Source organism: Microcaecilia unicolor, chromosome 9 (assembly GCF_901765095.1).
Source record: "Microcaecilia unicolor chromosome 9, aMicUni1.1, whole genome shotgun sequence".
In the NCBI taxonomy this organism is placed as follows: Eukaryota; Metazoa; Chordata; class Amphibia; order Gymnophiona; family Siphonopidae; genus Microcaecilia; species Microcaecilia unicolor.
The window spans coordinates 37,066,681-37,094,034 of record NC_044039.1 but is presented as its reverse complement, the minus strand read 5'-3'; the positions used below and the strand labels follow the sequence as shown (position 1 = coordinate 37,094,034).

At 44.3% G+C, this 27,354-nt stretch overlaps 1 protein-coding gene across 2 annotated transcripts in view; it reads right to left on the bottom strand.

Moving 5' to 3' along the window:
* The window catches only part of ETV6 (ETS variant transcription factor 6), a 252,415-nt gene that overhangs the window by 55,687 nt on the left and 169,374 nt on the right, over positions 1-27,354 (bottom strand). For both annotated transcript variants that reach the window (XM_030214955.1, XM_030214957.1), the window contains exons 3-4: positions 16,778-16,942; positions 164-298 (exon numbers count right to left, since the gene is read on the bottom strand). In XM_030214955.1, coding sequence (XP_030070815.1) covers positions 164-298; positions 16,778-16,942 — 300 coding nt within the window. The remainder of the gene's footprint in view (positions 1-163; positions 299-16,777; positions 16,943-27,354) is intronic.

Sequence of the window (27,354 nt, the reverse complement as noted above, 5' to 3'; positions counted from 1 at the left end):
AAAAGAGGGACTACCTCACATTCAGTTTTCTACTTCCGATACCACTAATTAAATTCATCTGTGCTACGGTAAAGGTAGTAAGATGGAGAAGGACCAATTTTCAAGGAAGAACTTTATCGGACACCCACCTTTGTACCCACTGAAAATGTCTAGAATTGTTTACCTTCTTCATGATTCTGCTGCGAGGTGACCTCTGGTTGTGTATGGAGTGAGTTCCCAGGATGAAATAATGGTGAGATCATCATCCGAGGTTTCCTCTGTTTCAAGATGTGCTGAAGGAGCTCATACAGGACGTCCCCTGAAAGAGGACATAACATGAAATCACAGGGAGTGCGAGTTAGAGCCCAGACATGACAGGCTTTGGCCCTGACACACCGGCACACAGATAGCCAAACCCAGTAATGGCATAAGCCAGCTGAAAAGTTCATACCACAACACCCTGCATTACATCTGAATTAACATAACTTCTCATTGAAAAACCACTAGATATTTTATGTTGTTTGCCATGCTAATAATTTTAGTTTAGTTTACTTTCCAAAATCTAGAATGCTTATGAGATCTTCATGTCTCTGTGTATGTCACAGTTAACACAGTAACACACTACATGACGGCAGATAAGGATCCGTATGATAGAGGTCTATAAAATAAAGAGTGGAGTAGAATGGGTAGATGTGAAGCGTCTGTTCACGCTTTCCAAAAATACTAGGACTAGGGGGCATGCGATGAAGCTACAATGTAGTAAATTTAAAACGAATCGGGAGAAAATGTTTCTTCACTCAATGTGTAATTAAACTCTGGAATTCGTTGCCAGAGAATGTGGTAAAGGCGGTTAGCTTAGCGGAGTTTTAAAAAGGTTTGGACGGCTTCCTAAAGGAAAAGTCCATAGACCGTTATTAAATGGACTTGGGTCAAATCCACTATTTCTGGGATAAGCAGTATAAAATGTTTTGTACTTTTTTGGGATCTTGCCAGGTATTTGTGACCTGGATTGGCCACTGTTGGAAACATGATGCTGGGCCTGATGGACCTTTGGTCTTGTCCAGTATGGCAATACTTATGTACTTATGTATTATGTACATCCAATTTGTCTAACAAGGTGAAGCTGCAGCTGCCACTCTGTGCAGGTTATAGTCATTCATGCTTAAACACTGGTTGGCATTTTGCCATCATGCCAACCACAGAGTAGTTAAATATGATGTAGTCTTGGGACAATATTTTATAACCAAAAGTATTGCTAACAATATATAACTTGCTAATCTCAACATTAAGATGTTTTCCCCTCCCCTTTGAGATGCATAGCACCCTTGCTCGAAGTATGTAAAAACAATGTGATATACAGTACTCATACTTGATGTGTTTCTGTGACTTCTTCACTAACTAATAACTTTTGTGTCCAGTGTCCTATCCACAAACAGATTTACAGGGCATGTTGGGGGGGGGGGGGGGGGGGAGAAGAGGATCAACAGGGTATTTTCGGTGGATTCATTGTGTACCAGTGGATGTGTGCACATCTCAGAGAGCAAGCAGTTCTGCATGGGCCTTTTTCTCTGAAGCTCTCCAGACACCATAAATCTTATGAGGCTACTTTTGCTCATACGTCTTCAATGCAGGTACAATTACGCATGTTTTCCCGGATTCTATAAACTGCGACTAAAGTTGCGCACACAAATTAGCATGCATAGCCAATTTTATTCACGCAAATTAATTGCTTTAACAAGCCAAATGGGACGCCAAGTGTGTGTGTGCGGGGGGGGGGGGGGGGGGGGGAGGGATCTGCTCCTTCAGTGTGTCTCTCACTTGCTCCTGTGTATTGGGACCTGGGTCATTGTGCTAATGTGATAACCCAGGTCCTGGCCCACAGGAAAAAAGTGACAGATCGAGGGAGGAGCAGACGCAGGAGATTAAGGAGGGCAGAGGACGGCGGTAGCCCAAGTTGGAGGGTGGCATCTTGGCAGCCCGGGCCCGGCTCTGTCTCGCGGTGGCCCTGCAAGCCAATCAGTGCCAATAATTGGCTGCTAACAACTAATTATTGGTGTTAATTGGCCTTAATTAGGATTTATGGGCAAATGGTATTCTATAATGATCCGCGTGTAAATCCTAATGTGTGGAAAAATTTTTTTTGGGGGGGGGGGCGTGGTTAGGGGCATTTCAGGGGTGTTCCAAAATTTTATGCACATAAATACAGAATTCAGCCGAAGAAAGCCTAATTTAGGCATTGGCATCTGCTTTTAGCAAGTGTATTTGCACACGCTTAAAGTTAGGCACAGTTTATGCCCTAAGCGTTATTCTACAAAAGATACATACCCTTTAGAGAATAGCGCTTAACATGTAAAATTTTCAGCACCAGCATATAATTTTACCAGCATTGTTCATAAGTGTTTCAGGGCAGGGGCGTAGCCAGAAACTGAATTTCGGGTGGGCCTGAGCCTAACATGGGTGGGCAGAAGAATTCCACCCTGTCCCACAAGTGATTCGGTCTCTACCTCTCTCGCCTGCATGCCATATACTCTCTCAAATATCCCCCTCCCCCGCATACCTTTTAAGTAGCAGATTTTCACCAGCAGCCAGCAGAAGCTAATACACACTGCTCATGTTGGCCCCACAGCCTTCCCTCTGATGTAACTTCCTGTTTCGGCATAGGCAGGAATACATCAGAGGGAAAGCTGTGGGGCCAGTGCGAACAGTATGTATCAATCGCTGCTTGCTGCAGGCAAAGATCTGCAATTTACAAGGTATGCAGGAGGGACAGTTGTTGGGAGTTTTGAGTTGGTGGGGCTTGGGGATCCCTGTCAACTACATCATAGGTGTGCTGCTACTGGGTGGGCCTGGGCCCACCCCTGGCTACGCCACTGTTTCAGGGGAAGTGTGGCACACTCCAGCAGTAGTCCCACCCCGAGCGTGTGCCATTTCTTGGGGAAAAAGAAACCCCCTGGAAATGGCTTACGCGGCAATAACCCAGCAATAATCAGGCAGCAGTTACCACAGGAGCCCTTATCGCCACCTCAATGGGTGGCGATAAGGGCTACCTGTCCTATGGCCATGCGGTAAGAGTTCTCCCACTGCATGGCCATGTGTGCTGAGAGTTTTTTTTACTCACTGCGGTAAAAAGGGCCCTGCGCTAGCAGCGGGGGGCCGTTTTTCCCGCAGCTTGGTAAAAGGACCCCTACATTTCTTGTATTCCACAAACACCTATTCTACGTGGATAACAACAAGAAAAACTAGGTAAATCCAAGAATTACGGTAGTCATAGACTAAATGCTCAAGAACTAGTTAACACAAATTTTCAAAACAAGGAAGTCTTCAGAGCCTTTCTAAACAAAAAATAATCTGATGTAACAAGGAGTTCCAAGCCATAAGCCACCTGATAAGGAAATGATGATGTTAATAATCTTTGAGAGCCAACCTTTTATTGCAGCTGAAATTATAAAAACATGCACATTTGTAGAATGGATTGATTCTCCCCAAAATACCTGTTTCATAATTCTTGTAACATTTGGTAAGGATCGGATGCAAAGCTGAAAAATTATTGCTGGAGTAATTGTGCACCTCTTTGTGAAATATGCGGATCCGAAAACAAGACCGCCTTCAGAATTCTCGTGTCCCCCTGACATCCAGAACATTTGGCATAGATCAAACAAAAAGGGTTTTAAAAAAAATTATGCTTTTCTTACATTTATAAAACTCCTATTCAATTATAAGCTCCGGGTGAATAATTTGGTTGCATCATTTTGCGTGTGTATTTCTGGAATACATACAGCTCCCCCCCCCCCCCCCCCCACCATATTACCCATCATGATACTCCTGCACCCCCTGAAATTTGGTAAAAACTTAAAATGAACTGGATACAGAACAGATGCAAAAGACTATTAAAGGATGAGAACTGCAAGAATAACCAAGTCTAACTCTTCCCCCCCCCTTCCCCCAGCAAGCATGAGCATTATCTCCCAAATTTTATATCTGGCACCTTGAGTTAAGCACGCAAATCTGGGTGTAATTTAATTTGTTAACGAGCCAATCAGCACTGATAATTGGATGCTAACAGGCAATTATCAGCAATAATTAGAATTTATGCACACTACTTGCTAAGCTTATTCTATATCATAGTCCTCGTAAATGTTACCACGGAGATCCCAAAAGGGGGCGTGGATATGAGAGGAGCATGGTCGGATTTGGGGCATTCCAAAAATTTACGCACAGTTATAGAATAACACACTCCATGTCTAAAGTTAGGCATGGGAAAAAGACACAGCGAAGGCGATAGGAAAGATGATGGCAAAAGACAGCGAAGGAGATAGGAAAGATGATGGCAAAAACCTTCTACTAGACTCTACAAAGTTCACAGCATAAGTTTAATTCTTAAAATGTGAACTTGACACGAGTCGTGTTTCGGCCACTCAGGCCTGCCTCAGGAGTCCCTGTATGTTGTTGTTGAAATAACCTCTGGAAGACGTAACAATCTTCTGAAAAAATGGACTGGTAGCGAACCAGACTTAGCTGTGGAAAGATGAACTTCCTACCTCTGTGGTACGCTGTCACTGCTGGACAAATGCCTTCTCTAAGACGTCTTTCCACAGCTAAGTCTGGTTCGCTACCAGCTCATTTTTTCAGAAGACTGTGACGTCTTCATTTTAAGAATTAAACTTATGCTGTGAACTTTGTAGAGTCCAGTAGAAGTTTTTTGCCATCATCTTTCCTGTCTCCTTCGCTGTGTCTTTTTCCTTTGGCTTGACCAGTGCGGAGGATTGTTTTCTTCTGTGTTTGTCACTAAAGTTAGGCATGGGTATTTACACCAGTTTTTCATTGGTGTAAATGGCTGCATCTAAATTGTAGTTGCGTGGATGGATTTAGGTGTATTTCACAGACTCTAATGTCTATGTTCCGTTCGGACAGCACCAGCGATTGTCTCATTTCGTGATTATTTTTGGAGGAACACCCGTATATGTCAATTTGAATACCTCTGAAGAAGGCCTTTTTGGCCGAAACACGGACCGTGTAGGGTCCCAATAAAATTTCCTTGGTGCTCTTACCATCTGTGGTTTCAGTCTGGTCTTTCTGGATTTCTTCCGCTTGTTTTGTTGTTTTTTCATGGAATGGGCAGGTCATGGGTGCAAAGGCGTAGCTAGGTGGGTCGCCAGGGGAGCAGTCGCTCCCCCAAATGGACTTCTGACAGTACCAGCACCTATTTTTGACATGACCTGTTGCATTTAAATTAAGCACCAGCGCCCATGGCCGCAAAGAGGTGGGGGGCAGGGGGGGGCAAAATTCCCCAGGGCCCAGCATCCAAGGGGGGTCCTCCCGGTGCTAGCATTACTCTCCTGTTCCCATGCGCGGTAGCCGCAGAGTACTTCCTTCCTGCTGTGTCCAAAGAGGCTGTTTGGACGCAGCAGGAAGGAAGGACTGTGCTCTGTGGTACTGCCGCGCACAGGAACAGGACAGCAATACTAGCGCCGGGCCCTGTGGAAGTTTGATGTGCACACTGACAGGACAGAGCAGGACAAGTAGGTGGGGTGGGCGGGCCTGGAGAGGGGGTGGGCCTCAGGGGGTGCTTGCCTTGGGCCCGGCTTTGTCTCTTGGCAACCCTGCCAGCTCCATCGGCAGTCCTCTCTTGCTCCCCCTACGCCCTCAACCTGGCTAAGCATCTGCATGGGTGTGGCCATGGGCGTGGAATGGGCAGGTCATGGGTGTTTCTAAAATCTGTGAGAGTTGTTACAGAATACACCTGGTCCATGCCTAATTTAGGCGTCAGCATTTACACCAAGTTTTACTTGGTGTAACTGTCCGCAACTAAATTTAGTCAAGCAGACGGGCTCTTGGCATATTCTATAAACTGCGCAGAAATTTAGGCATATATAGAACATGTCTAGGCATATTTTTGTTTTGGTTCCGATTTTTTAGGCTTGAGAATCTAATCCTAAATGCTAAGAGACCCATTTTATACCTATGGGCTTACAGCATTTAGTGCACATTAATTTTGTTAGTGTGTGCTAAGCTTTAGTAAAAGGGTCACAATGTGCAGAATCTATATAAATAAAATCCTCCCTCACACGTTCTGAAGCTCACTCCATCTGTCCTGAACTCCTGTCCTCCTGGTAGGCTAGGCTATTCGGACTACTCACCCTCAGTCTCAGCCACGCCCCATCTGCACATAAAAAGCACCCTCAACGTTCTAAAGCACACTCTGAGGCTTCAACAGTTCGTATGTTCGAAGCTCTGTAACCATTGTTAAGCACACTACATCTCTGCCCCGCCCTGACCTATCAGAGAAGGGAGGAGTGTCACAGCTGCACCGCTCTGACCTATCAAAGGGAACTGAAACAGGAAAAGGGAGGAGCGTCACACCGAATGACGGACCTATCAGAGGGAAGTCAAATAGAAGAAGGGAGGAGCGTCAGAGGCCAAGGGGACGGCCGTATCTACGTCTCATAGGTTTCCTTGCTTTCTTTTCACTGTATTGCAGCTGCAGCCACTTAGGTAAGTCTAGCAAGCCTGTCAGCTACTGAATACAGAAAGCAAAAGATAGAAAGTGGGAACTTGCTCCATTTTGTTCTCTGGAATGCAGTGATTATTATACAAATGGTCTTGCTTTCATTATTTTGGTAGGGGCTGCCTTCATGACTGTCCACAGTCCCCCCAGTCCTGACACCTGACAGGGGGGGACAGGGAAGGACACTCACTGTCTCACATAAGCACTCGCACACACTCATTCTCACATACACACACGCTCTCTCACAGACACACTCACACCCACTCTCTGTCACACACACACACTTGCACATTCTCACTCTCACACAGTCACTCTCACAGACACTCTCTCAAACATACACACTCCGCGCAAAACCTTGCTAGCGCCCGTTTCATTTCAGCCAGAAACGGGCCTTTTTTACTAGTTTTCAAATATTGTGCACAGAACATTCAATTTTTTGCACAGAATTCCCCCAGGAGTAATATGTCTAGAATCTGTTTGCTTTCTGCAGGGTATGCTTACTTGAGATCTGATAGGAATCACCCCCCCCCCCACCCACCCACAAGGTCCCCATTATCTTGGGAGAGATGGTATTACAGTGGATCCATTTAAATCTTTCTGCCTGGGGCCCATTCTGTCTTAGCTGGTTCATGCACAACTGGTTCATGCTTATCATTTATCAAATAAAAAACGACTAGGCAAGTTGAAACATTTATTGTCAAAGATACAAACTTAAACAAGCGGGCAAAGCATGGTTCATGAAATTAGGGTTTCTCTCAGGGCAATTTCTCCAAAATGGGTTAGTTTTAAACATACCATGACACAAGTGAACCTCACTCCTACGTCAGGGTAAGTGGAGAATGATCTCAGTCTCTCAAATTTACTGCTAACGTTAAGGCCTGATGTGTGTCTGTGAGTGGGAAAGTAGAGAAGAGGGGAGAGGCAATCTGAAAGTAGCAATAACGTAATTGCAACGTTTCACTGTATCAAAGTTTCTATCCTGCCAATGCTTGAACTGCTTCTCCCATACAAATGCACTAGACCATTTTTTTAGGGAGCTTATTTCTCCAGAATCCCCAATTCTCTGGCCCTTTTGACCTAACTACAAATTTGATCCTGTTCTGTTAAATTTTCAGAGTTATTTTACTCCCAGACAAATAACAGACAGATGACATTCTTCACTCCTTAAGTACAATCATTGAGAGATATCTTGCTAACTCTCACGAGTAAAGCTACCTTCCTGGCCTCTCTTGTTAGAATCTGACTGCAAATGGATTGTTAAATATATTTTTTCCTGAATGAGAAAACATTTTGTGGGGAAGTAACTCAAATCTTTGCACAACGTGACATGGGAAACTCAAGTCTGTAGGCGAAAAGTTTTGTCATTATGATCTCAGATGACTATATTAAATGCAGTTTTTTAAAAACTACCCATGTACACGTAAAGTTATTTACCAGCACTGTCTTCTTTAGAGGGTGCAATTACTGAACATTGTTTGATTCTGAATAGACCATTCTTGTCCACATACATATTATTATTATTTTTTTTTTTTAGCCTTTTTCATCTCTGTCTTAGAATCTCCCCTGGACTGTGGGCTGTTAATTTAAATGTGAAGCATGTAATTATTTTTTCTTCTGATGAATGTTTAAATGGAACAATGTGTCAGCTTCTCTTTTTTCTTTTTTTGTAATTTTAAATGGTTCTGAACATAGTAGACTACGTACATCTTCCTCTGTCTTCTACAAAGAGGAACTTTCTGAAGTCCCTGTTCCTAGACTAACCCTGCCACACAGTGTGAGGTGATGGAAGTTGGGCCTGCCTGTCCTTCAATGGTCAGGGGATATCTCCTCCTATATGATGAAGAATAAAAAGCCCTTAAAAAAAAAAACCCCAGAAGAGTCCCCGTAATAACAGTCCACAACACAGTAAAAAGAAAGAGAAGAAAAGGGCAGACCAGTGTGGTTCCAAAACAGGTGGTTTATTGAAGAAAAGCAATAAAACTGACTCAACACAGTCCTGCGTTCGGCACCACACGCGCCTGCTTCAAGAGTCAAAAAAATGATTTCAGCCACAGATACAAAATGCAAATGTTAGGGCAAAAACCTCCAATAAAACAGCATCCAAAGTGCTGATAAACAAAATGCCAAAACAGTACAAGGGAGCTCGGCAATCCACAACAAGGGAGCAATCTCTTTGATAGCCAACTAGGCTATGCAGATGGAAGACTGGCTCCCCTTAAACCACCTTGGCTTAACCACCTAGCTACGCCTTTGCACCCATGACCTGCCCATTCCATGAAAAAACAACAAAACAAGCGGAAGAAATCCAGAAAGACCAGACTGAAACCACAGATGGTAAGAGCACCAAGGAAATTTTATTGGGACCCTACATGGTCTGTGTTTCGGGAACCGATAAAGAACAGAGACAACTGGATAGACCACAGGAAGTCTGAGCTGAAAGGATAGCGGAGAGCAGTTTCTGTTAGAAGCCAAGGCACCAAGGGCTCAATCAGATGGTCCCAGAGAAGCCAAGCTGTATTAGAATTTTATCCCCTCAGTAAGAGTAACAGGTCCAAAGAAGGGCATATCAACTCTGCCAATGGCTTGAGGGACAGGTCTCACAGGCGCATCTGACACCAGATCGTGCGGGGAGGGAGGGAGGGGTAGGCATAGCCAAGGGGGGGGGGCTTGGGGAGCCTGAGAGTGGAGGAAGAGCGTGCAGGGCCGGGAGAGAAGCAGTACTGTGTGGGGGATGAAGGGGGGAGTCTGGATTCTTGGGCAGTTTTCCAGATTCTCGGGCGGTTGGCATGAAAAGTTGAAGGGTCCGGATTTTCAGGTGGTCCAGGTTTCCAGAATATGGATTTCTGGACTTCTACTGTATGTGAAAAATAATATCAGAGGCAGAAATGCAGGGAACCTGTAGAAAGGAAAAAGCTATATGGATTGTCCTGGAAAGAGAAAATGGAATGTGTATCCACATGGGTGTTATCTACAGACCTCCAGGACAAATGTAGAAGCTGACCAAGGATGACATCCATAAGCTTGGAATGAAAGAGGAAGTACTGTTGCTCGAAGATTTCAACTTGCATGACATGGATTGGAACGTTCTGTCGGCAGAAACGGAAAGAAGCAGAGAGATCATGGATGCCTGTCGAAGTGATTGCTCAGACAAATGGTGATGGAACCCACAAGGAAAGGGGCAACTCTGGATCTAGTGCTCACAAATGGAGGAAGTGTTTCTGGTATTCGGGTGGGTGCCTACCTAGGCAATAGTGATCATCACAATTGATATATGAACAAAAGCAGCATGCAGATGCACAAAACTCAAAGTACTAGATTTCAGACATGCTGATTTTGGTAAAATGGGGGAATACCAGCAGAACTGGCAGCATTGGAGTGGAAGGGCAGTGGTCCAAGCTGAAAGCTGCTATAAATATGGCAACAGATCTTTATACAAGTAAACAAAAATGAGAGAAACAGGAAGCCTATAGGGTTCTCCAAACAACTGGCCAAAACAATAAGGGCAATAAAGGCTGCGTTCAAGAAATACAGAAGAACGCAACAGGGGGATCATGGAAGAGATTACCGGATTAAACTCAAAGAAGCAAAGAAGTAAAGCACAGGTGGAAGAAAAAATGGCTAAAGACGTGAAGAGAGGTGACAAGACCTTTTTCAGATATAATAGGGAAAGGAGAAAAGTTAGGAATGGACTTGTAAGACTGAAAGATGCTGAGAACAGCTTTGTGGAGAGTGATGAGGATAAAGTGAATGTGCTAAACAAATACTTCTCTTCGGTGTTCAAGGAAGAAAATCTTAGAGAACGACCACGGTTGGCTGCTGAGGATAGACCTGGGAATGAAGTGGATATTACACCATTCACAGAAGAAAACATTTATCAACAACTTGAAAATCTGAAAGTGGACAAAGCTATCGGGCCAGATGGGATACATCCCAGGATGCTGAGGGAGCTCAGAGAAATCCTGGCAGGACCTCTGAAGGATTTAATATATTTTTAGAGATGAGAGAGATTCAGTGGGATTGGAGATGAGCGGACGTGGTCCCTCTTCACAAAAGCGGGGACTGGGAAGAAATGGAACACTATAGGCCAGTAAGCCTCACATTGGTGGTAGGAAAAATAATGGAAACTTTCTAGAATCCAACAGGTTGCAGGATCGAGGTAACATGACTTTACAAAAGGAAAATCCTGTCAAACGAATCTGATTAATATTTTTGACTGGGTGACCAAAGAACTGGATAAAGGATATTGTAATAGCTGTATCCCGGTAGCAAACCTTTAGGGGGTGGTAGGCTCCCTTCAGCAGTCCACAAACAAAGTCCTTCCAGACAACACAGCTTTTAGTTCCAAACAGTTTATTTCCTCCACAAATCTCAGTTCAAGGGGGTTAAAGTCCCATTCAGTTTCCAAAACAAGGCAACAAGAAAAAAACTTCCCTTTAAATCCAAGTTCTCCCCCCCAGTTCAACAGCCTGGGTTTTAAAAGTCTTTCCGCTTGGGTAGTTGCAGAATGGCAGTACACCGCCCACAACACAGCTAATTGACTCCTGTGACCACCCACTGCCTTCAGTCCCTGCAACTCTGCCCCAAAGTACAATTACAGTCCATGTCAACCGGCTCCTCCAAACCTGGTGTGCTGGTCCCTCCAGACTCTCCTTCCTCCAAGCACTCCATTAACTCTGCTTCTCTGCTAGGCTGTTGGTTGGAGACCTCCTCCCCCTCCCAGGTGGAAGGAATCTTGTACTGATTTCTAACCCAAGGGAATTGAGCTTTGTCATCCCTGCTCCCCCTTCTGGCCCTCGTCTGCCATAGCAGCTGCTCTTTCCAGTCCTTTTCCCCCTCCCTTCCACGTGGGGGCCATACCGGGTTTTGGGACCTACCCCCCCCCCCGATCCCTTCTCTCAGGGCCTTGTGGGGAATGTAGTCTGGCCCCATACCTCCTCCTGACCTGCTTAGACCCTCCAACCTCCTTACAATATGCACTAGAAGTAATCTACTTGGATTTCAGCAAAGCCTTTGATACCGTTCCTCATAGAAGACTCTTGAATAAGCTGAGAGGGCTGAACTTTGGACCCAATGTGGTGCACTGGATCTGAAACTGGTACACTGACAGGTGACAGAGGGTGGTTGTGAACAGAATTGTTCAGAGGAAAGGAAGATGAGTAGTGGAGTACCTCAGGGGTCGGTACTGGGGCTGATTCTGTTTACTATATTTGTGAAAGACATTGATAAAGAGTTAGAAGGAAAAGTTTGCCTCTTTCTGGATAACACAAAGGTAGCCAATGGAGTGGATACGTCGGAGGGAGTAGAAACCTTGAGAAGAGATCTCCAAAAATTAGAAAAATAATCAAAGGTCTGGCAGTAGGAGATGTACCAGACAGGAGGAGAGAGATAGATAAGCACAGCTCAGGAAAGGGACCTTGGGGTGATAGTGTCTGAGGATCTCAAGGTGATGAAACAATGCAACAAGGAAATGGCCATGGCCAGAATAATACTAGGCTGCAAATAACCAGTAGAAAAAAGGAGGTGTTGATGTTCATGTACAGTTGTCGGTGAGGCCTCACTTGGAATATTGTGTTCAGTTCTGGAGCCTGCATCTTGCTAAAGACGTAAAAAGACTCAAAGCGGTTCAAAGAAAAGCAAGAAAAATGGTATGGGATTTGCACCAAAACACGTATGAGGAGAGACTTGATGACTTGAAGATGTACATCCTGGAGGAAAGGAGAGACAGGGGTGATATGATACAGACATTCAAATATTTGAAAGGTATTAATATACAAACAAACCTTTTCCAGAGGAGGGAAGCTGATAGAACTAGAGGACATGAATTTAGATTGCAGAAAGGCCAAAAGTACTTTTTCACAGAGAGGGTGGTAGATGCCTGGAATGTCCTCCCGCAGAAAACAGCTTCTGTTGGGCATCCCCTGCATACAGTTTCTGCAGAACCACCAATTATAGCTTGAATATCACTGCTGCCTCATCCTAGTTGACTCCCCAGACCTCCAATAGTCGAATATGTATTGCTGCAGTAACAAACACTTTCCTTAAACCTCATCTTCTAGTTCTTATTACCAGATGGAAGCCCTGCAAAATCAAACAAAATCAGCTCTGCATCTAATTGCAGAAGGCAAACCAGCAACCCAATTCGTGTAACTCAGAACTTTTGTACAGAAACGCCTGATGTGTACGCAGCACCCAAAGGAATGACCCAAAGTAGTCTTTTCACTGTTACTATACTTGAAATATAAGTCTGTCTGTAACTATTTATCTTTAAAAGCTCTTCTCTGCAAAACAGACTCGGGCAGACATCAAAGATTCTGTAAAGATGCTGAAGAGTAGAGTCAATGGACATGTTATTGGGGGGTGAGGAGTGGGGGAGAAGAAGGAGGGGAGGCTTGTGGGGAGGGGAACATCAGTTGTTGTGGGGGAACTCTTGAGTTCACTTTATGTTTGATGTCTGTACCGTATTTTTTCTATGAAAACCAAAACTTTAATGAAACTCATAACTCAGTGCTTTGTTAACCATTATCGTTTCGAACTATGTGTGAATTGCTCAATACTGGACCAAGTATCAGTCTCTATTTTCCATTTGTTCACAAGGGCCAGATTCAGTAAATGACGCTCAAAACTAGGCGCAAGGAAAAATCTGCGCTAATCTGGGCGGAGGGTCTTTTATAGAATTGCGCTTAGAGCAGATTATTATGCCTGCTAAAACCTGGTGTAAATCCTGGCGCGCAACACCCCAAATTCTATTACACAGCGCCTAAATATCTGGAATGCCTATGCCCCTCCCATCGCCATGCCCCCTTCTGGGTTACGCACAAGATACTTTGGGCGCACAGTATTAGAGAACAGGGCACATGTGCACATAAATCCAAATTAGTACCAATTAATTCTAACGCCAATAATTGTTCATTAGCATAAGAACATAAACGTTGCTATACTGGGTCAAACCAAAGGTCCATCAAGCCCAGTATCCTGTTTCCAACAGAGGCCAATCCAGGTCACAAATACCTGGCAATATCCCAAAACAGTAAAACAGATTTTATGCTGCTTATCCTAGAAACTAATAAAAAAAAGGCCCGTTTCTCAAACAAATGAAACGGGCGCTAGCAAGGTTATCATGTAATGGCGATTACGTTTTTAAGGGAACTGTTAGAAGAAATGTGCTGTGATGATAAGGAATAATTGGGAAGGGTGTATAATGAGTAATACGCTCCAGGGGTATGAGATGCGGATTGTTTTCTCTATGTATTTTTTTTTTATCTGTCTTTTGTTGTGATTTTTATTTACAGTATTTTTTAAAAGATAAAGAGTACGCAGAAATTGAAAAAGTTTTATTAGAAATATAATGGTTGTTTACATTTGCAAGATTTCTTTATAAACAATATTTTTAGTGAAAACTTTGTTACAATGAGGGAAAAGCTTTCCTTGTTCAGGACCATCTATGACTTACAATTGCATCAGAAGAGTTTCGAACTCGTGTAAATGCTACATACAGTTGCCCATGTGTAAACACTGGTTCTGGGAGGAAAATGCCAACTTTTTTCAAATGCCTGTCCTTGTGACTTGTTAACTGTCATTGCAAAAGCCAATTTCACAGGAAATTGTTTTTGACGTAATGTAAATGGGAGGTCAGTGTTAGATGGTGCTAGTTCAATATGTGGGATAAAAACAGTACTCCCTGCAGTTGACCCAGTGATTACTTGACTAATAATGGTTAGGTTTCAAGTCTTTGACTATTAAGCGAGTTCTGTTACATAAACCTCACTTGGTATTTGGTGTGTGAGAGAGAGAGAGACTGTGTGCGAGTGTGCGAGAGAGAGAGAGAGAGTGTGTGTGTGTGAGAGAGAAAGTGTGTGTGTTAGAGAGAGAAAGAGAGAGAGTGAGAGTGTGTGAGAGAGAGACAGAGTGTATGTGACACAGAGAGAGAGAGAGTGTGTGTGTGTGTGTGTGAGAGAGAGAGAGAGAGAGAGAGAGAGAGTGTGAGAGAGAGAGTGTGTGAGAGAGTGTGTGTGTGTGGGAGAGAGAGAGTGTGTGAATTCAGTCTCTGTGTGTTCTGTCTCCTTTTTCTTGTTTAGATGTTATCCTTAATTTTCACATATATATGAATCCCTCGTCTAACTAAGCAATTGGTGTGCTGGCCATTCCAGACGCAGCCTTCAGTGTGTGTGAGAGAGAGAGAGACAGAGTGGGTACGATGGAGTCCGGGTGGCGCAGGAGTCAGGACGTCAGCGGCGAGTTGTGGTGTGATTTCCGCGCTCGCCCACTTCCCGCCACCCTGCTGGTTATGATGGAGTTTGAGCAGCGCAGGAGTCTGGACGTCAGCGGCCAGTTGTGGCGAGAGTTCCTGCCTCGCGGCCTTTCTGAGTTTGACAAGGCGCTCAACACGTACGGCGAGGCTGAGCTCATCCTGGGCGAGCTGGCGCTGGGCGAGCAAGGTAACCCGACGCTGTCCCGTGTGTACTTCCCCTCCCCCGGAGCTCAGCCCATCGACTATTTCCTGGGGTTCCAGTTGCGTTTAAAAAAAAAAAAAAAACTTTTACTATATAAATCTATCTAAATCTATCTACTATATTAATTATTTAATTAATTATTTATTTATTTATTGCACTTGTATCCCACATTTTCCCACCTATTTGCAGGCTCAATGTGGCTTACAAAGACCTTATATGGTGTCGCCATACCAGGGTCGAGAATACAATTGGTGTTACAAAGAAGTTAAGGAAAACAAGAGGAATTGGTCAAGCAGTTATAGAAAGATACATTCTGATAAAGGTGGATAGGTGTTGTGGTTTGGTTAGTTATGGGTTTGCGTGGTAGGCCTTATTAAAGAGATAGGTTTTCAGAGATTTGCGGAAGTTACTTAATTCGTTGATCGTTTTCAAGTGAGTCGGAAGTGCATTCCATAGATGCGTACTCATATAGGAAAAGCTGGTCGCGTGCGTTAGTTTGTATTTTAATCCTTTACAGCTAGGGAAGTGTATGTTAAGAAAGGTTTGGGAAGATCTTTTAGCATTTCTGGGTGGTAGGTCCACGAGGTCTAGCTTGTAGGTTGGAGCATCTCCGTAAATGATTTTATGAACAATCGTGCAGATCTTGTACCTCGGGGTTCGCTGGCTGGCTTGTTGTCTGTGTTGGTAACATTCCCTGATGTCAGCTCAGCTCACCTCCAGCATTTCCTTCCCTCTCATTGTTCCGCCCTCTGACTATGTCTTGACGCGAGGGTGGGGCAGTGAGGGGGAATGGAACGCTGGAGGCTGGCTGATGTCATGAGATGTTACAAACCAAGGCAGCCAGACATGGAACGTTGGAGGTGCAAATTATTATATAGGATAAGCAGTGGATTTTCCCAAGTCCATCTTAATAATGGTTTATGGACTTTTCTTTTAGGAATTTTAAACCCTGCTAAGCTAACTGCTTTTACCACATTCTCTGGCAATCAATTCCAGCAGCTCCAAGGTGTGGCTAGTCCCGTGTATGCCAGGTCATTTAAGGAGAATCTGATTTCGGGCACTCCTGCATTACAGACCCCTGAGGCAGGCTTTCCTAGGCCAAAACGCGGTTCTGTGCTGGGTCTTAGTCATTCTCTAATAACTACACTCATCTGGGCTCCCAACTTTGGGCAACCTATGTAGGATCCAGGGGAAAAGTGCTGAAAGTCCATTAGTACTATGGTCCTATGTAGGGATGATATGGTGAGTCTTTCCCCTAGTATTTTAACCCTTTCCACCCAGCCCATGGCCCTTTTTTTTTTTTTTTTTATCAAGCCCATCTACTGCATCTAAAGTCTTTGATCAAGGGTTACAAGCCACAGCCTCCTCTGGAAAGTGTACTCTCTGTCTGGGCAGTAGGTGGGGCTGGAAAAGCAGTATGCAAGCTCTTACCTGGCACTGAGGCCTTAAGCCAGCTACAAACATTATCACTTTAAACTGGTGTTTGCTTTGCTGACTTAAACTAGGTATTAAACAAGTTCTGAAAACAGCAAATTTCGTACTGTGTTATGTATACTTTATTGCTGTGATTTACCAACATTTTATGATATGATTGGGAACAACAAGGGCACCAGAACACTTTTAGGGTTGGGGAAGGGGGCAAATCAAGCTCTGCTCTTGCTCGCCATCTCCCAGGTTCTGACAACATTTGGTGTGAAAAGTTGGTCAGGCCAAGGCCCTTGTGGCCCATCCCATTCCGCTGCCTACTGGGATACCCATCACCTATTTATCACATATAAAGTGTTAACCAGTACTGCTTGCTGGCAACCCTACTGGGAGACCAACTGCTTGCTGAAAAGCTCACCTGAATGAGGAGACCTGTAGCGAAAATCTTCTTTGGTCAGAAGAAGCAAGGCTTTGCCATTCATCTCAAACGTGTTGCTGTCAAGTGTCCTCAGAGAGAACTCCTTTTCGGCCCACTTCAGCCACTGCGCCACATCGTCCCTGTTCCAGTACGCTGGCTGCAAGCCTGCAAAAGGAGCCCAAGAGGCAAGGTTAATAAACAGAAAAAGCAGAATGAATTTCAACTGAAATCAAGGGAGGCTGGAAGAGATCCCTTAACTCAGCAAGCAATCACTGGGTAGCTTCATCAGACAGTTTCAAATCTCATATTTGACCTCTTCTTTGTAAAGACCATTAAAATATGGTACATACAATAGTTTAATATATAATACCTGAGAAACCGCATTGCTGGAAGTGCTGTTAAAAGGGCTTTTTTTGAGGGGGTACTGAGTACCGGCACCTTTTCCAGTGTCTGCTAAAACAGACCCATGGTCCCCAAGTTTTAATGAAAAAGCTCAGGCTCTACACATTAATTCTGCCTTGTCATAGATTCTGTGACTGGTTGCAGGGGGCCTGGCTATTGTGGGGTGGGTCCCTCAGTGATTATCCCATCTCGAAGGGTGGCCTGGCATTTGAGTACTGGCACCTATTTTGCTAGAAAAAAATGCACTGGCTATTAGAGACTTCAAAATATCATTTTAATGAAAGAGTGGTTCTTCCAACACTCAAAGAAGCCAATGGATTCTCAAAAATGTAGTTTATTAGAGAACTAGTAAAAAAAGGCCCGTTTCTGTTTGAAAGGAAACGGGCGCTAGCAAGGTTTTCCTCTGAGTGTGTATGTTTAAGAGAGTGACTGTGTGAGAGAGGCTTCTGTTCCTGCTGCTGTGCATTCCCCGTGTTGTGCTGATTCGCTGCTCCCTGTATCGTGGCTCCGCCCCTCTCCCTTCTACTGGCCAATCTGGTGTGGGTTGTGTGACGTCACTATTATCTACTCCAACTCCAGACCACCTCCAAGGGATCCACGGTTCCAGGCTGCCTCAGAATGTTGGAGGTGAGAATTATTATATAGGATGACTAGCTGGGTAGAATGATACTGTAGAGTATAGCAGGAAATTGGAATGATACGGTACAGTAGCAAGACGTTAGAACGTTGAATTTATTTTAGAATTGATATTTGATTCTTCAGATATTGACCGAACTCTTCACTAGATGTTATCTGCACTGAATTGTAAGGTAGCTGCGGACTACAAGAGCGTATCAGTATCAGTAAGACATGAAACGGGACCGTGGTGGGAGGAAAACTTTGGGGGAAGTTGCAGACAACCTGTATGAACTGCTGCCACTGCCGGCAACCTCAAAGAAACCTGAAGTCGAAGGAGGGGGTTATTCAGAAGCTGGAAGAAGGTGACGAAGGACCGGGAGTTGATGCAAGCATAGTTTTTGGATGCAAAAGGCAGCCAGCAGCTCCAAGGTGTGGCTAGTCCCGTGTATGCTTGGTCATTTAAGGAGAATCTGATTTCAGGCACTCCTGCACTACAGACCCCTGAGGTAGGCTTTCCTAGGCCGAAACGCGGTTCTGTGCTAGGTGTCAGTCATTCTCTAATAACTACACTTATAAGAATCCATCAGCTTCTCTGAGTGTTTGTTGTGGGAAGACTCATCCACTGAGCTTACTGTTCCACTGCTGTGTATACATCATAAAGAGCCTTTTGTTCCTCCACCTTGGTGGTTTTTGTATTTGGAATCAAAGCTAGATCACATAGAGGGGCATAATCAAAAGGGGCGCTCAAGTTTTCCTGAGGACGTCTTCGCAGGACGTCCCGGCGAAGAGGTGGGGAAACCCGTATTATCGAAGCAAGATGGGTGTCCATCTTTCGTTTTGATAATACGGTTGGGGACTCCCAAATCGCAAAATTTAGGTCGACCTTACAGATGGTCGTTCTTACACATAGTCGTCCCTGATTTTCGGCAATAATGGAAACCAAGGACGCCCATCTCAGAAACGACCAAATCCAAGCCATTTGGTCATGGGAGGAGCCATGATTCATAGTGCACTGCTCCCCCTGACATGCTAAGACACAAACCGGGCACCCTAGGGGGCACTGCAGTGGACTTCAGAAATTGCTCCCAGGTGCATAGCTCCCTTACCTTGTGTGCTGAGCCCCCCAACCCCCACCCCCCAAACCCACTACTGTACAACACTACCATAGCCCTAAGGGGTGAAGGGGGGCACAGTGGGTTTCTGGTGGGTTTTGAAGGGCTCACATTTACCACCACAAGTGTAACAGGTAGGGGGGGATGGGCCTGGGTCTGCCTGCCTGAAGTGCACTGCACCCACTAAAACTGCTCCAGGGACCTGCATACTGCTGTCAGGGCGCTGGGTATGACATTTGAGGCTGGCAAACAAATATTTTTAAAGTTTGTTTAGGGTGGGAGGGGGTTAGTGACCACTGGGGGAGTAAGGGAAGGTCATCCCCGATTCCTTCCGGTGGTCATCTGGTCAGTTCGGGCACCTTTTTGAGGCTTGGTTGTAAGAAAAAATGGACCAAGTAAAGTCGCCCAAATGCTTATCAGGAATGCCCTTCTTTTTTCCAATATCGGTCAAGGACGCCCATGTGTTAGGCACGCTCCAGTCCCGCCTTCGCTATGCTTCCAACACGCCCCCGTGAACTTTGGTCGTCCCCGCGACGGAAAGCAATTGAGGACACCCAAAATCAGCTTTCGATTATGCTGATTTGGGCGACCCTGTGAGAAGGACACTCATTCTCCCGATTTGTGTCGAAAGATGGGCGCCCTTCTGTTTCGAAAATAAGCCTGATAAGCACCAAAAATTGCACCTGGTGCCTCAAACTCAGAAAAACAAAAAATAAAATATACAGGAAAAAAGGGCCTTACAAAGTTGACTGGTTTTTAGATATTTCCACTTTTTACACAGTTAAACTGAAGGATTCCTGATTTGAAGTTCATGTTGAGAATCAGAAAGTATCTTATTGATCAAACAAAAGGGGAGCACTTGAATCTGTGTTCATGCCACACTCCCTGTGAGTAGTAGACGGACGGCAATACCATACAGAAAAGAATGACTCAAAGGAAATGATCCCACAGTTGCATAGGGAACCGATACTATAAAGCAGTATTTCCAAGCCTAATCTCAAAAAAATCAACAATGGTGTCAACCTAACAGATGTGAACTGCTGGCACGTACCACTCCAATCTCCATCTCTGTCAAAATTCCCCAGTCTGCAAACTCGTACCATAACTCACCCGGTGCCCAGTAGCAAAGCATTTTCATACTAACAGGAAACAATACTTTATTAAGGAACCCTTTTACTAAGCTGTAGAAAAATCTGGGCTTAGCGTGTCCAAACGCGGGATATCAGCGTGCGGTAAGTCTATTTTTACTGCAGCAGTAAAACAGGGATTTTTTCCAACTTTTATCTGCAGGTTGTGTGGTGATGTTGTCATTAGTGAGTGGGGCCTGCAAATAATTAACATGGGAGGTGGTACGTGCTAAGTGCTCCTATTAACCAGTTAACGAGCAGTAATGTGAATGTGTTAGCTGGTGAGCGCTTCCATGCCTACTCTCCACCCATGACATACACTCTCTGTCAAAAAAAATTTTTTTTTAATAGTTTACACACAATCATTGTGCACAAACAGAGAAATTACCACAAGACACTTTAGTGCAGCCTATGGTAAGCCTTTTGTCACATGCTAAGCCCACATTTGCGCTTAGCCCACCTTAATAAAAGGACCCCTAAGAGAGAAATTCTGACTAACCAATATCGGGCCTGAATTTATAATAATCTGTCCGATAGTCAGCCGGTGGTGGACAGCACCTTGACTGCCCGCTGCTGGCATTTAATCCGGTTATTCAATGCTGGGCCATTTCCGGTGACCGACTACTACTACTACTTATCATTTCTATAGCGCTACTAGACGTACGCAGCGCTGTACACTTGAACATGAAGAGACAGTCCCTGCTCGACACAGCTTACAATCTAATCAGGACAGACAAACAGGCCAGATAAGGGATAAGGACAAAGAGTAGCAAGATTCCGGAATCCCAAAGAGTACTACTACTACTATAACTTATCATTTCTATAGTGTACACTGAACATGAAGAGACAGTCCCTGCTCGACAGAGCTTACAATCTAATTAACCGACACTGAATATCCAGGTTTTTCAATGCTGGTTAGCGCATGACCAAGTTAAGTTGATATTCAGACTCAACCAGCCATGGCTTAGTGGGCAAAGATAGACCTGCTTTTTATGCGGCCTTATCAAGCTGCTAAGCCTGGCCGGTTAAGTTCCGAATATTGGGATTGAACCGGTCACAATCCTGGAACGCCCCCAACATCGCTGGTTTTATTTTTGGTGCTAACTGGGCATTTTCAGAGGCGATAACCGATTAAATGCTGTGGAAAATGACTGGTTATCCACTAAGATGTGAGTTAACTGGTTGACGGATGTTCCTGGTGGATTCACTCGCGCTGAATATCAGCAAGAATAAGTCTATGTACGAAGGCCAAAAAAATAGGTGCCAGACAACAGGTTCCTAGAAGCAGCTCTGGCAACATGCATAGAGGTACACCAGTTTCAACAAGGTGTAAATGTGTTGATATAATCTACACATGCATACACATGTGTGTGTGTGTGTGTGTGTGTGAGGGGTGGGGGGAATAGCACACATAACCCGTGAAAATGCCATGCACAAATACAGTTTTACATTGTAACATAGTAGATGATGGCAGAGAAAGACCTGTACGGTCCATCCAGTCTGCCCACAAGATAAACTCATATGTGCTACTTTGTGTGTATACCTGACCTTGATTTGTATCTGCCATTTTCAGAGCACAGACCGTAGAAGTCTGCCCAGCACTAGTCCTGCCTCCCAACCACTAGCCCCGCCTCCCACCACCGGCTCTGCCACCCAATCTCCGCTAAGCTTCTGAGGATCCATTCCCAATCAAACAAGCACATGGTAATACCTTTTTAACCTGGTTAAAAGTATGTACTCTACTGAAGCCCATAGCCCAGGACCATCCTGAACCAGCAGTGTACCCTGTGCAACAAGCCCCCCCTATTGGTCCCACTCTGTCCACTGTATTATGGCCATGCAAGGGAGGCAATGAGTGTGGCAAAATTTTGTTGCCCCTACCTCCCTTGCCCCTTGTGCGGCCGCACTGCCTTCACATAGCTCGCTATGACCCTGTCACAGCCAGGCAAATTTACTGGTAAACCAATTTGAAAACTACCCTCTAAAATCATCATCTCCTGCTGCTGGTCCAGTCCCACAGCTCTTATCTTATGTTCTTAATATCATTTATTTGATTTCTTATACATGTCTGTACTATATATTGAATGTATTTTTTTGTTCAACATTTTATTTTCATTATATTTCATCCAATCTACTACTACTACTATTTAGCATTTCTATAGCGCTACAAGGCGTACGCAGCGCTGCACAAACATAGAAGAAAGACAGTCCCTGCTCAAAGAGCTATGTAATAAAAGTGAGCCAAGTATAGGACAATCAAGCCATTGTGACATCACTGATGAGGTTGGCTCTTATTGGTGGACTGAGGCATTATGACATCACAATATTAGCTCTGGTTACAAGAGACTACTACTACTACTTATCACTTCTATAGCGCTACAAGGCATACGCAGCGCTGCACAAACATAGAAGAAAGACAGTCCCTGCTCAAAGCGCTTACAATCTAATAGACAAAAAATAAATAAAGTAAGCAAATCAAATCAATTAATGTGAACGGGAAGGAAGAGAGGAGGGTAGGTGGAGGCGAGTGGTTACAAGTGGTTACGAGTCAAAAGCAATGTTAAAGAGGTGGGCTTTCAGTCTAGATTTAAAGGTGGCCAAGGATGGGGCAAGACGTAGGGGCTCAGGAAGTTTATTCCAGGCGTAGGGTGCAGCGAGACAGAAGGCGCGAAGTCTGGAGTTGGCAGTAGTGGAGAAGGGAACAGATAAGAAGGATTTATCCATGGAGCGGAGTGCACGGGAAGGGGTGTAGGGAAGGACGAGTGTGGAGAGATACTGGGGAGCAGCACAGTGAGTACATTTATAGGTTAGTAGAAGAAGTTTGAACAGGATGCGAAAATGGATAGGGAGGCAGTGAAGCGACTTGAGGAGAGGGGTAGTATGAGTAAAGCAACCCTGGCGGAAGATGAGATGGGCAGCAGAGTTTTGAACCGATTGGAGAGGGGAGAGGTGACTAAGTGGGAGGCCAGCAAGAAGCAGATTGCAGTAGTGTAAGCGAGAGGTGACAAGGGTGTGGATGAGGGTTTTGGTAGAGTGCTCGGAAAGAAAGGGGCGGATTTTACGGATGTTGTAAAGAAAGAAACGACAGGTCTTGGTAATCTGCTGGATATGAGCAGAGAAGGAGAGAGAAGAGTCAAAGATGACCCCAAGGTTAATGTTAATTTTAAGATCACTTCATCTTGGTTAATTAGCACTCTTTTATGTCTTTGATATTATGTACTTTATTTATTTGATCTCATATACAGGTCTGTACTATATAATGAATTTTTTTTGTCTAGTATTTTATTTTCATGATATTCCATCCAATCATCTCTCATCCCTCAAACGTTCAATGTTGAAGATCATTTCATCTTGGTCAATATGCATTCATTTATGTTCCTAATATTATGTACTCTATTTATTTGAGATCAAATTTTTTCTGTTATCTATCTTTACCTTTTTATGCATTGGCATTTAATTTGTATGGTATCTTTAGTCCATCTACTTACTCCATCTAATTGTAATAAAATTTTTCATATAATCTTTATACACTATTTTAAATTTTTACATGTATTTACTTTTTATTGATGCATTTTATTTTTAATGATTTAATCCCTTCTTGTCTTATATGAACATATATTTTTTATGTATGTCCCCATTTCTAGACCCCTGATGCAGGCATTTTGCTGAAACACACTACTGTGTCGGGTTTTTGAAGAATAAAGACTTTGATATTTAGACCTTTTGTCTCCTCGTCTTCTGTGGAAGAGCCCTGCTACCTTCACTACTCCTTCCATTCAATATTCAGCTAAGACCACTTTTTCCTCTAAGCTGAGCGACAGTCCTTCACATATAGCCCTGTCAGTGGTGGTGATGGTGAGGGGCGCTGTTTCACTATCATGTTTTCAATAGTGAATGACAGGCAAGCTCTGCAGGACTTCAGAGAACCTGCCTGTCTCTAACAACTAAAAACACAATATTGACCCCCCCCCCCTTCCACTGGCAGCAATACAGTTGGAGAATTACCGCTCAGTTTAGAGGGAACAATGGCTAAGACCCACATCCTGGCTGAATACTGGCTGGGACAGCAGTCTGTTCTGACCCGGAGATGCCGTTGGCTGAATATTGACTGTACAGTAACTGATGACAGATAAAAACCAGGATGGTCCATCCAGTCTGCCCAGAAAGGTAAGGTAGTCAGGGTTGTACCTGCCACTGTATACAGGTTACCTCACTCGTTTGTTCTTAGGGTTCTGTCTGTTGGTCCATGCGGGTTAGCTCCCCACCGTTGTCCTTTGGGTTGTAGTTGCTACTCCATTCTGGTTACCTCCCCTCCTCCCTTTGCCCTTAGGGTTGCAGTTGCAGCTTCATATAGGTTACCTTCACCCCCCCTCTCTTTTTGTTCTTAGGGTTCTACCTGCTGCTCTGTGAAAGTTACCCCCAGCTCTCTTTTCTTCCATCCTCTTGCCATATAGGGAACCTCTGTTTATCCCAAGCCTTTTTGAATTGTGTCACCATTGTTGTCCCCTCCCCCCCCCCCCCATTTCCCATGGGACAGCATTCCAGGCATCTATCACTTCCTGATGCTGCATTAAGTTTCCTTTCATGAAGCCTTCCCATTTTTGGAAAAGGTAAGGTTGATTTGCTCATGAATAACTTTTAAGTATTTAAATGTCTGTTTCATATCTCCCTGTCTGTCTTCTCTTCTAGGGACTAAATACTTAAGTCTTCAAGTTTCTTCTTATACATCCTCTGGCAGAGACCCCATACCATTCTGGTTGCTTTCTTCTGAACAGTTTTGAGTCTTTTTAGGTCCTTGGTAAGTCACAGCCTCCACAACTGAACACAGTACTCCAAGTGAGGCCTCACCAATGATTTGTAGAGTGGCTTTAACACTGCCTTTCTTTTGCTGATTATGCCCCTCTCCATGTAGCCTAACATCCTTCTGGCCTTTAAGCAGATTCTTTCACTTGAGTTAATTTTTCACTTTACTTCAAGTAATAAATTAATGATACAGAAAAAAATCACTGAAGTATAAAATCTTCATTAAAACGGAAGAAAAACTGTGTCACAATAGAACTATCACTAACTTCTGCAGTTAACTCTACATCCGTTTTTAACTTCAAAGGCCCTCTTGTCCAGTCTCAAACACCATGGGATCAGAAAGCCCTCAACCTCACTGTCTCACTCACTAATCAACCCCCAAGCGCATCCTCCCGCTCCTACTGACTGCAATTTTTTAAATTTAAAATATTTCTAACCCACACTTTTCACAGTTCAGGGCAGGGTACAATATGCATATATAATATTTTAAGACAAACAACATACAATACAATGCAATGACACAGCCACACAACCTTAGAACATAAGAGTAGCCATACTGGGTCAGAGCAATGGTCCATCTAGTCCAGTATCCTGTTTCCAACAGTGGCCAAGCCAGGTATGTATGTTTGTAAGTTTCTAATTGTTGTAAACCCGCTTTGAACCTTAAATAAGGGGTTTAAGTTTTAAGTTTAGCAGTACTGACTACCCTTAGTAGTATAATATAGTAGTAACCTCACAAACATATTTACAATGTACAAACTAAAACATTATAAAACATCATAACATTTTCAATTAACTATCAAACTAAACAATTTACCCTTAGACAACAATGAAACAAAAGTCAAGTAAAAGCTTGTTGAAACAAAAAAGCTTTAAAATGTTTTTTGAAAGAAAGTAATGAATTCATCTGCCGTAACTCCTGAGGAAAATTATTCCACATAGTTGGACCTGCAATGAAAAACATATGTGCTCAAGCTTCTTCAAGACAAACTTGGTGAAATGAGGGGACTTCTAGTAGACAATTACCCTGAGATCTTAAAGGTCTAGAAGGGTGCTACATACATAATGATGTGGTGCATCGTTATGAAGGCTTTAAAAACTAATAGCAAAATTTGTTTACGTTTTGACAAACTGCTCTGATTGTGCAGCACTGCGCTGGAGAGATTAGGAGAGGTTGCTCCTTAATCTAGGGTTCCCATATTTTGTCCCCCAAAAAGGAGGACACATGCCCCACCCCCACCACACACCCCGTCTGCCCCTTTCACACCCTCGCTCTGCCCCCTGTCACACCCTTGCTCCGCCCCGTCACATTTTCCCCTCCCCCATCACATACCCCGTTGCCCGCCCCCCTCCCCTTACCTTACTACTGCCCTGGTGGTCTAGTGACCTCTTCGGGGCAGGAAAGAGCCCCCTCTTTCCTGCCCGGAGCACTGCCCAGCATGCATTCTTCCTGTTGGTGATCTCAACGCCGATTCAAAATGGCCGCCGAGAGTTGAAGTCTCGCAAGGTCACTTCAACTCTCAGTGGCCATTTTGAATCGGTGCCGAGGATCAGAACAGGAAGGATGCATGCAGAGCAGCGCTCCGGGCAGGAAAGAGGGGGCTCTTTCCTGCCCCGAAGGCGGAAGAGGTCACTAGACCATCAGGGCACTAGTAAGTAAGGGGAGGGGAGGCTAGCAATCTGCCCGTTTGTCCAGAAATCCGGACAAACAGGCAGATTGGCAAAACCCGCCAAGTTGCCCCGACATGCCCTCAAAAGAGGACATGTCCGGGTAAATCCGGACATGGTAACCCTACCTTAATCCCCCAATGGTTTTTGTTTCCCTAAAAACCAAAACTGGCAAGAGATACTAGCCTCTGTGACAGTGTTAGAAAAATACAGGTTTATGGGGCCCTTTTACTAAGCTGCAGTTAAAAGTGGACTGTGGTAGTGTGGGCGCGTATATTTGGCGTGTGCTGGGCCAGTTTATACCGCGTCTGGGAAAAAGGGCTTTTTTTCAATGGGTCAGGAAAGGACCTGTGGTAAAACTGAAATCAGTACACACCTATTTACGGCCTGAGACCTCAATGCATCCCATTGACTTTGCAGTAAGGACTCGCACGCTACATGCGTAGTGACCGGTCAGCGCACCAACTGCCGATCAATGCCGGAAACGCCACGTGTGGTAGGAAATAAAAAAAATAATTTGTCCCGGCGGTATGGACACATACCAAATCCAAAATTACCGCCACGGGGGGTAGTCTCATTTTGGCGCACACTGCACACATGTAGAGCCTATCGCGGCTTTGTAAAAGGGCCCCTATAACTGGCAAAGATAAATGTATATGTGCTAGTACAATATTGAAAACACAGATATTATTTAGGAAGGAACAACGTTTAATTTTTCAGTGGAACACTGGTGCCCCCTACGGTTTGAATAAAGAAATTGAAGGGGTGGGGCTTTGATAGCTCAACCTTTTTAAGGGAATTTTCCCGCCATGTGTTGGCATTTTTTGTGAGTGTCCGCAGCAGCATG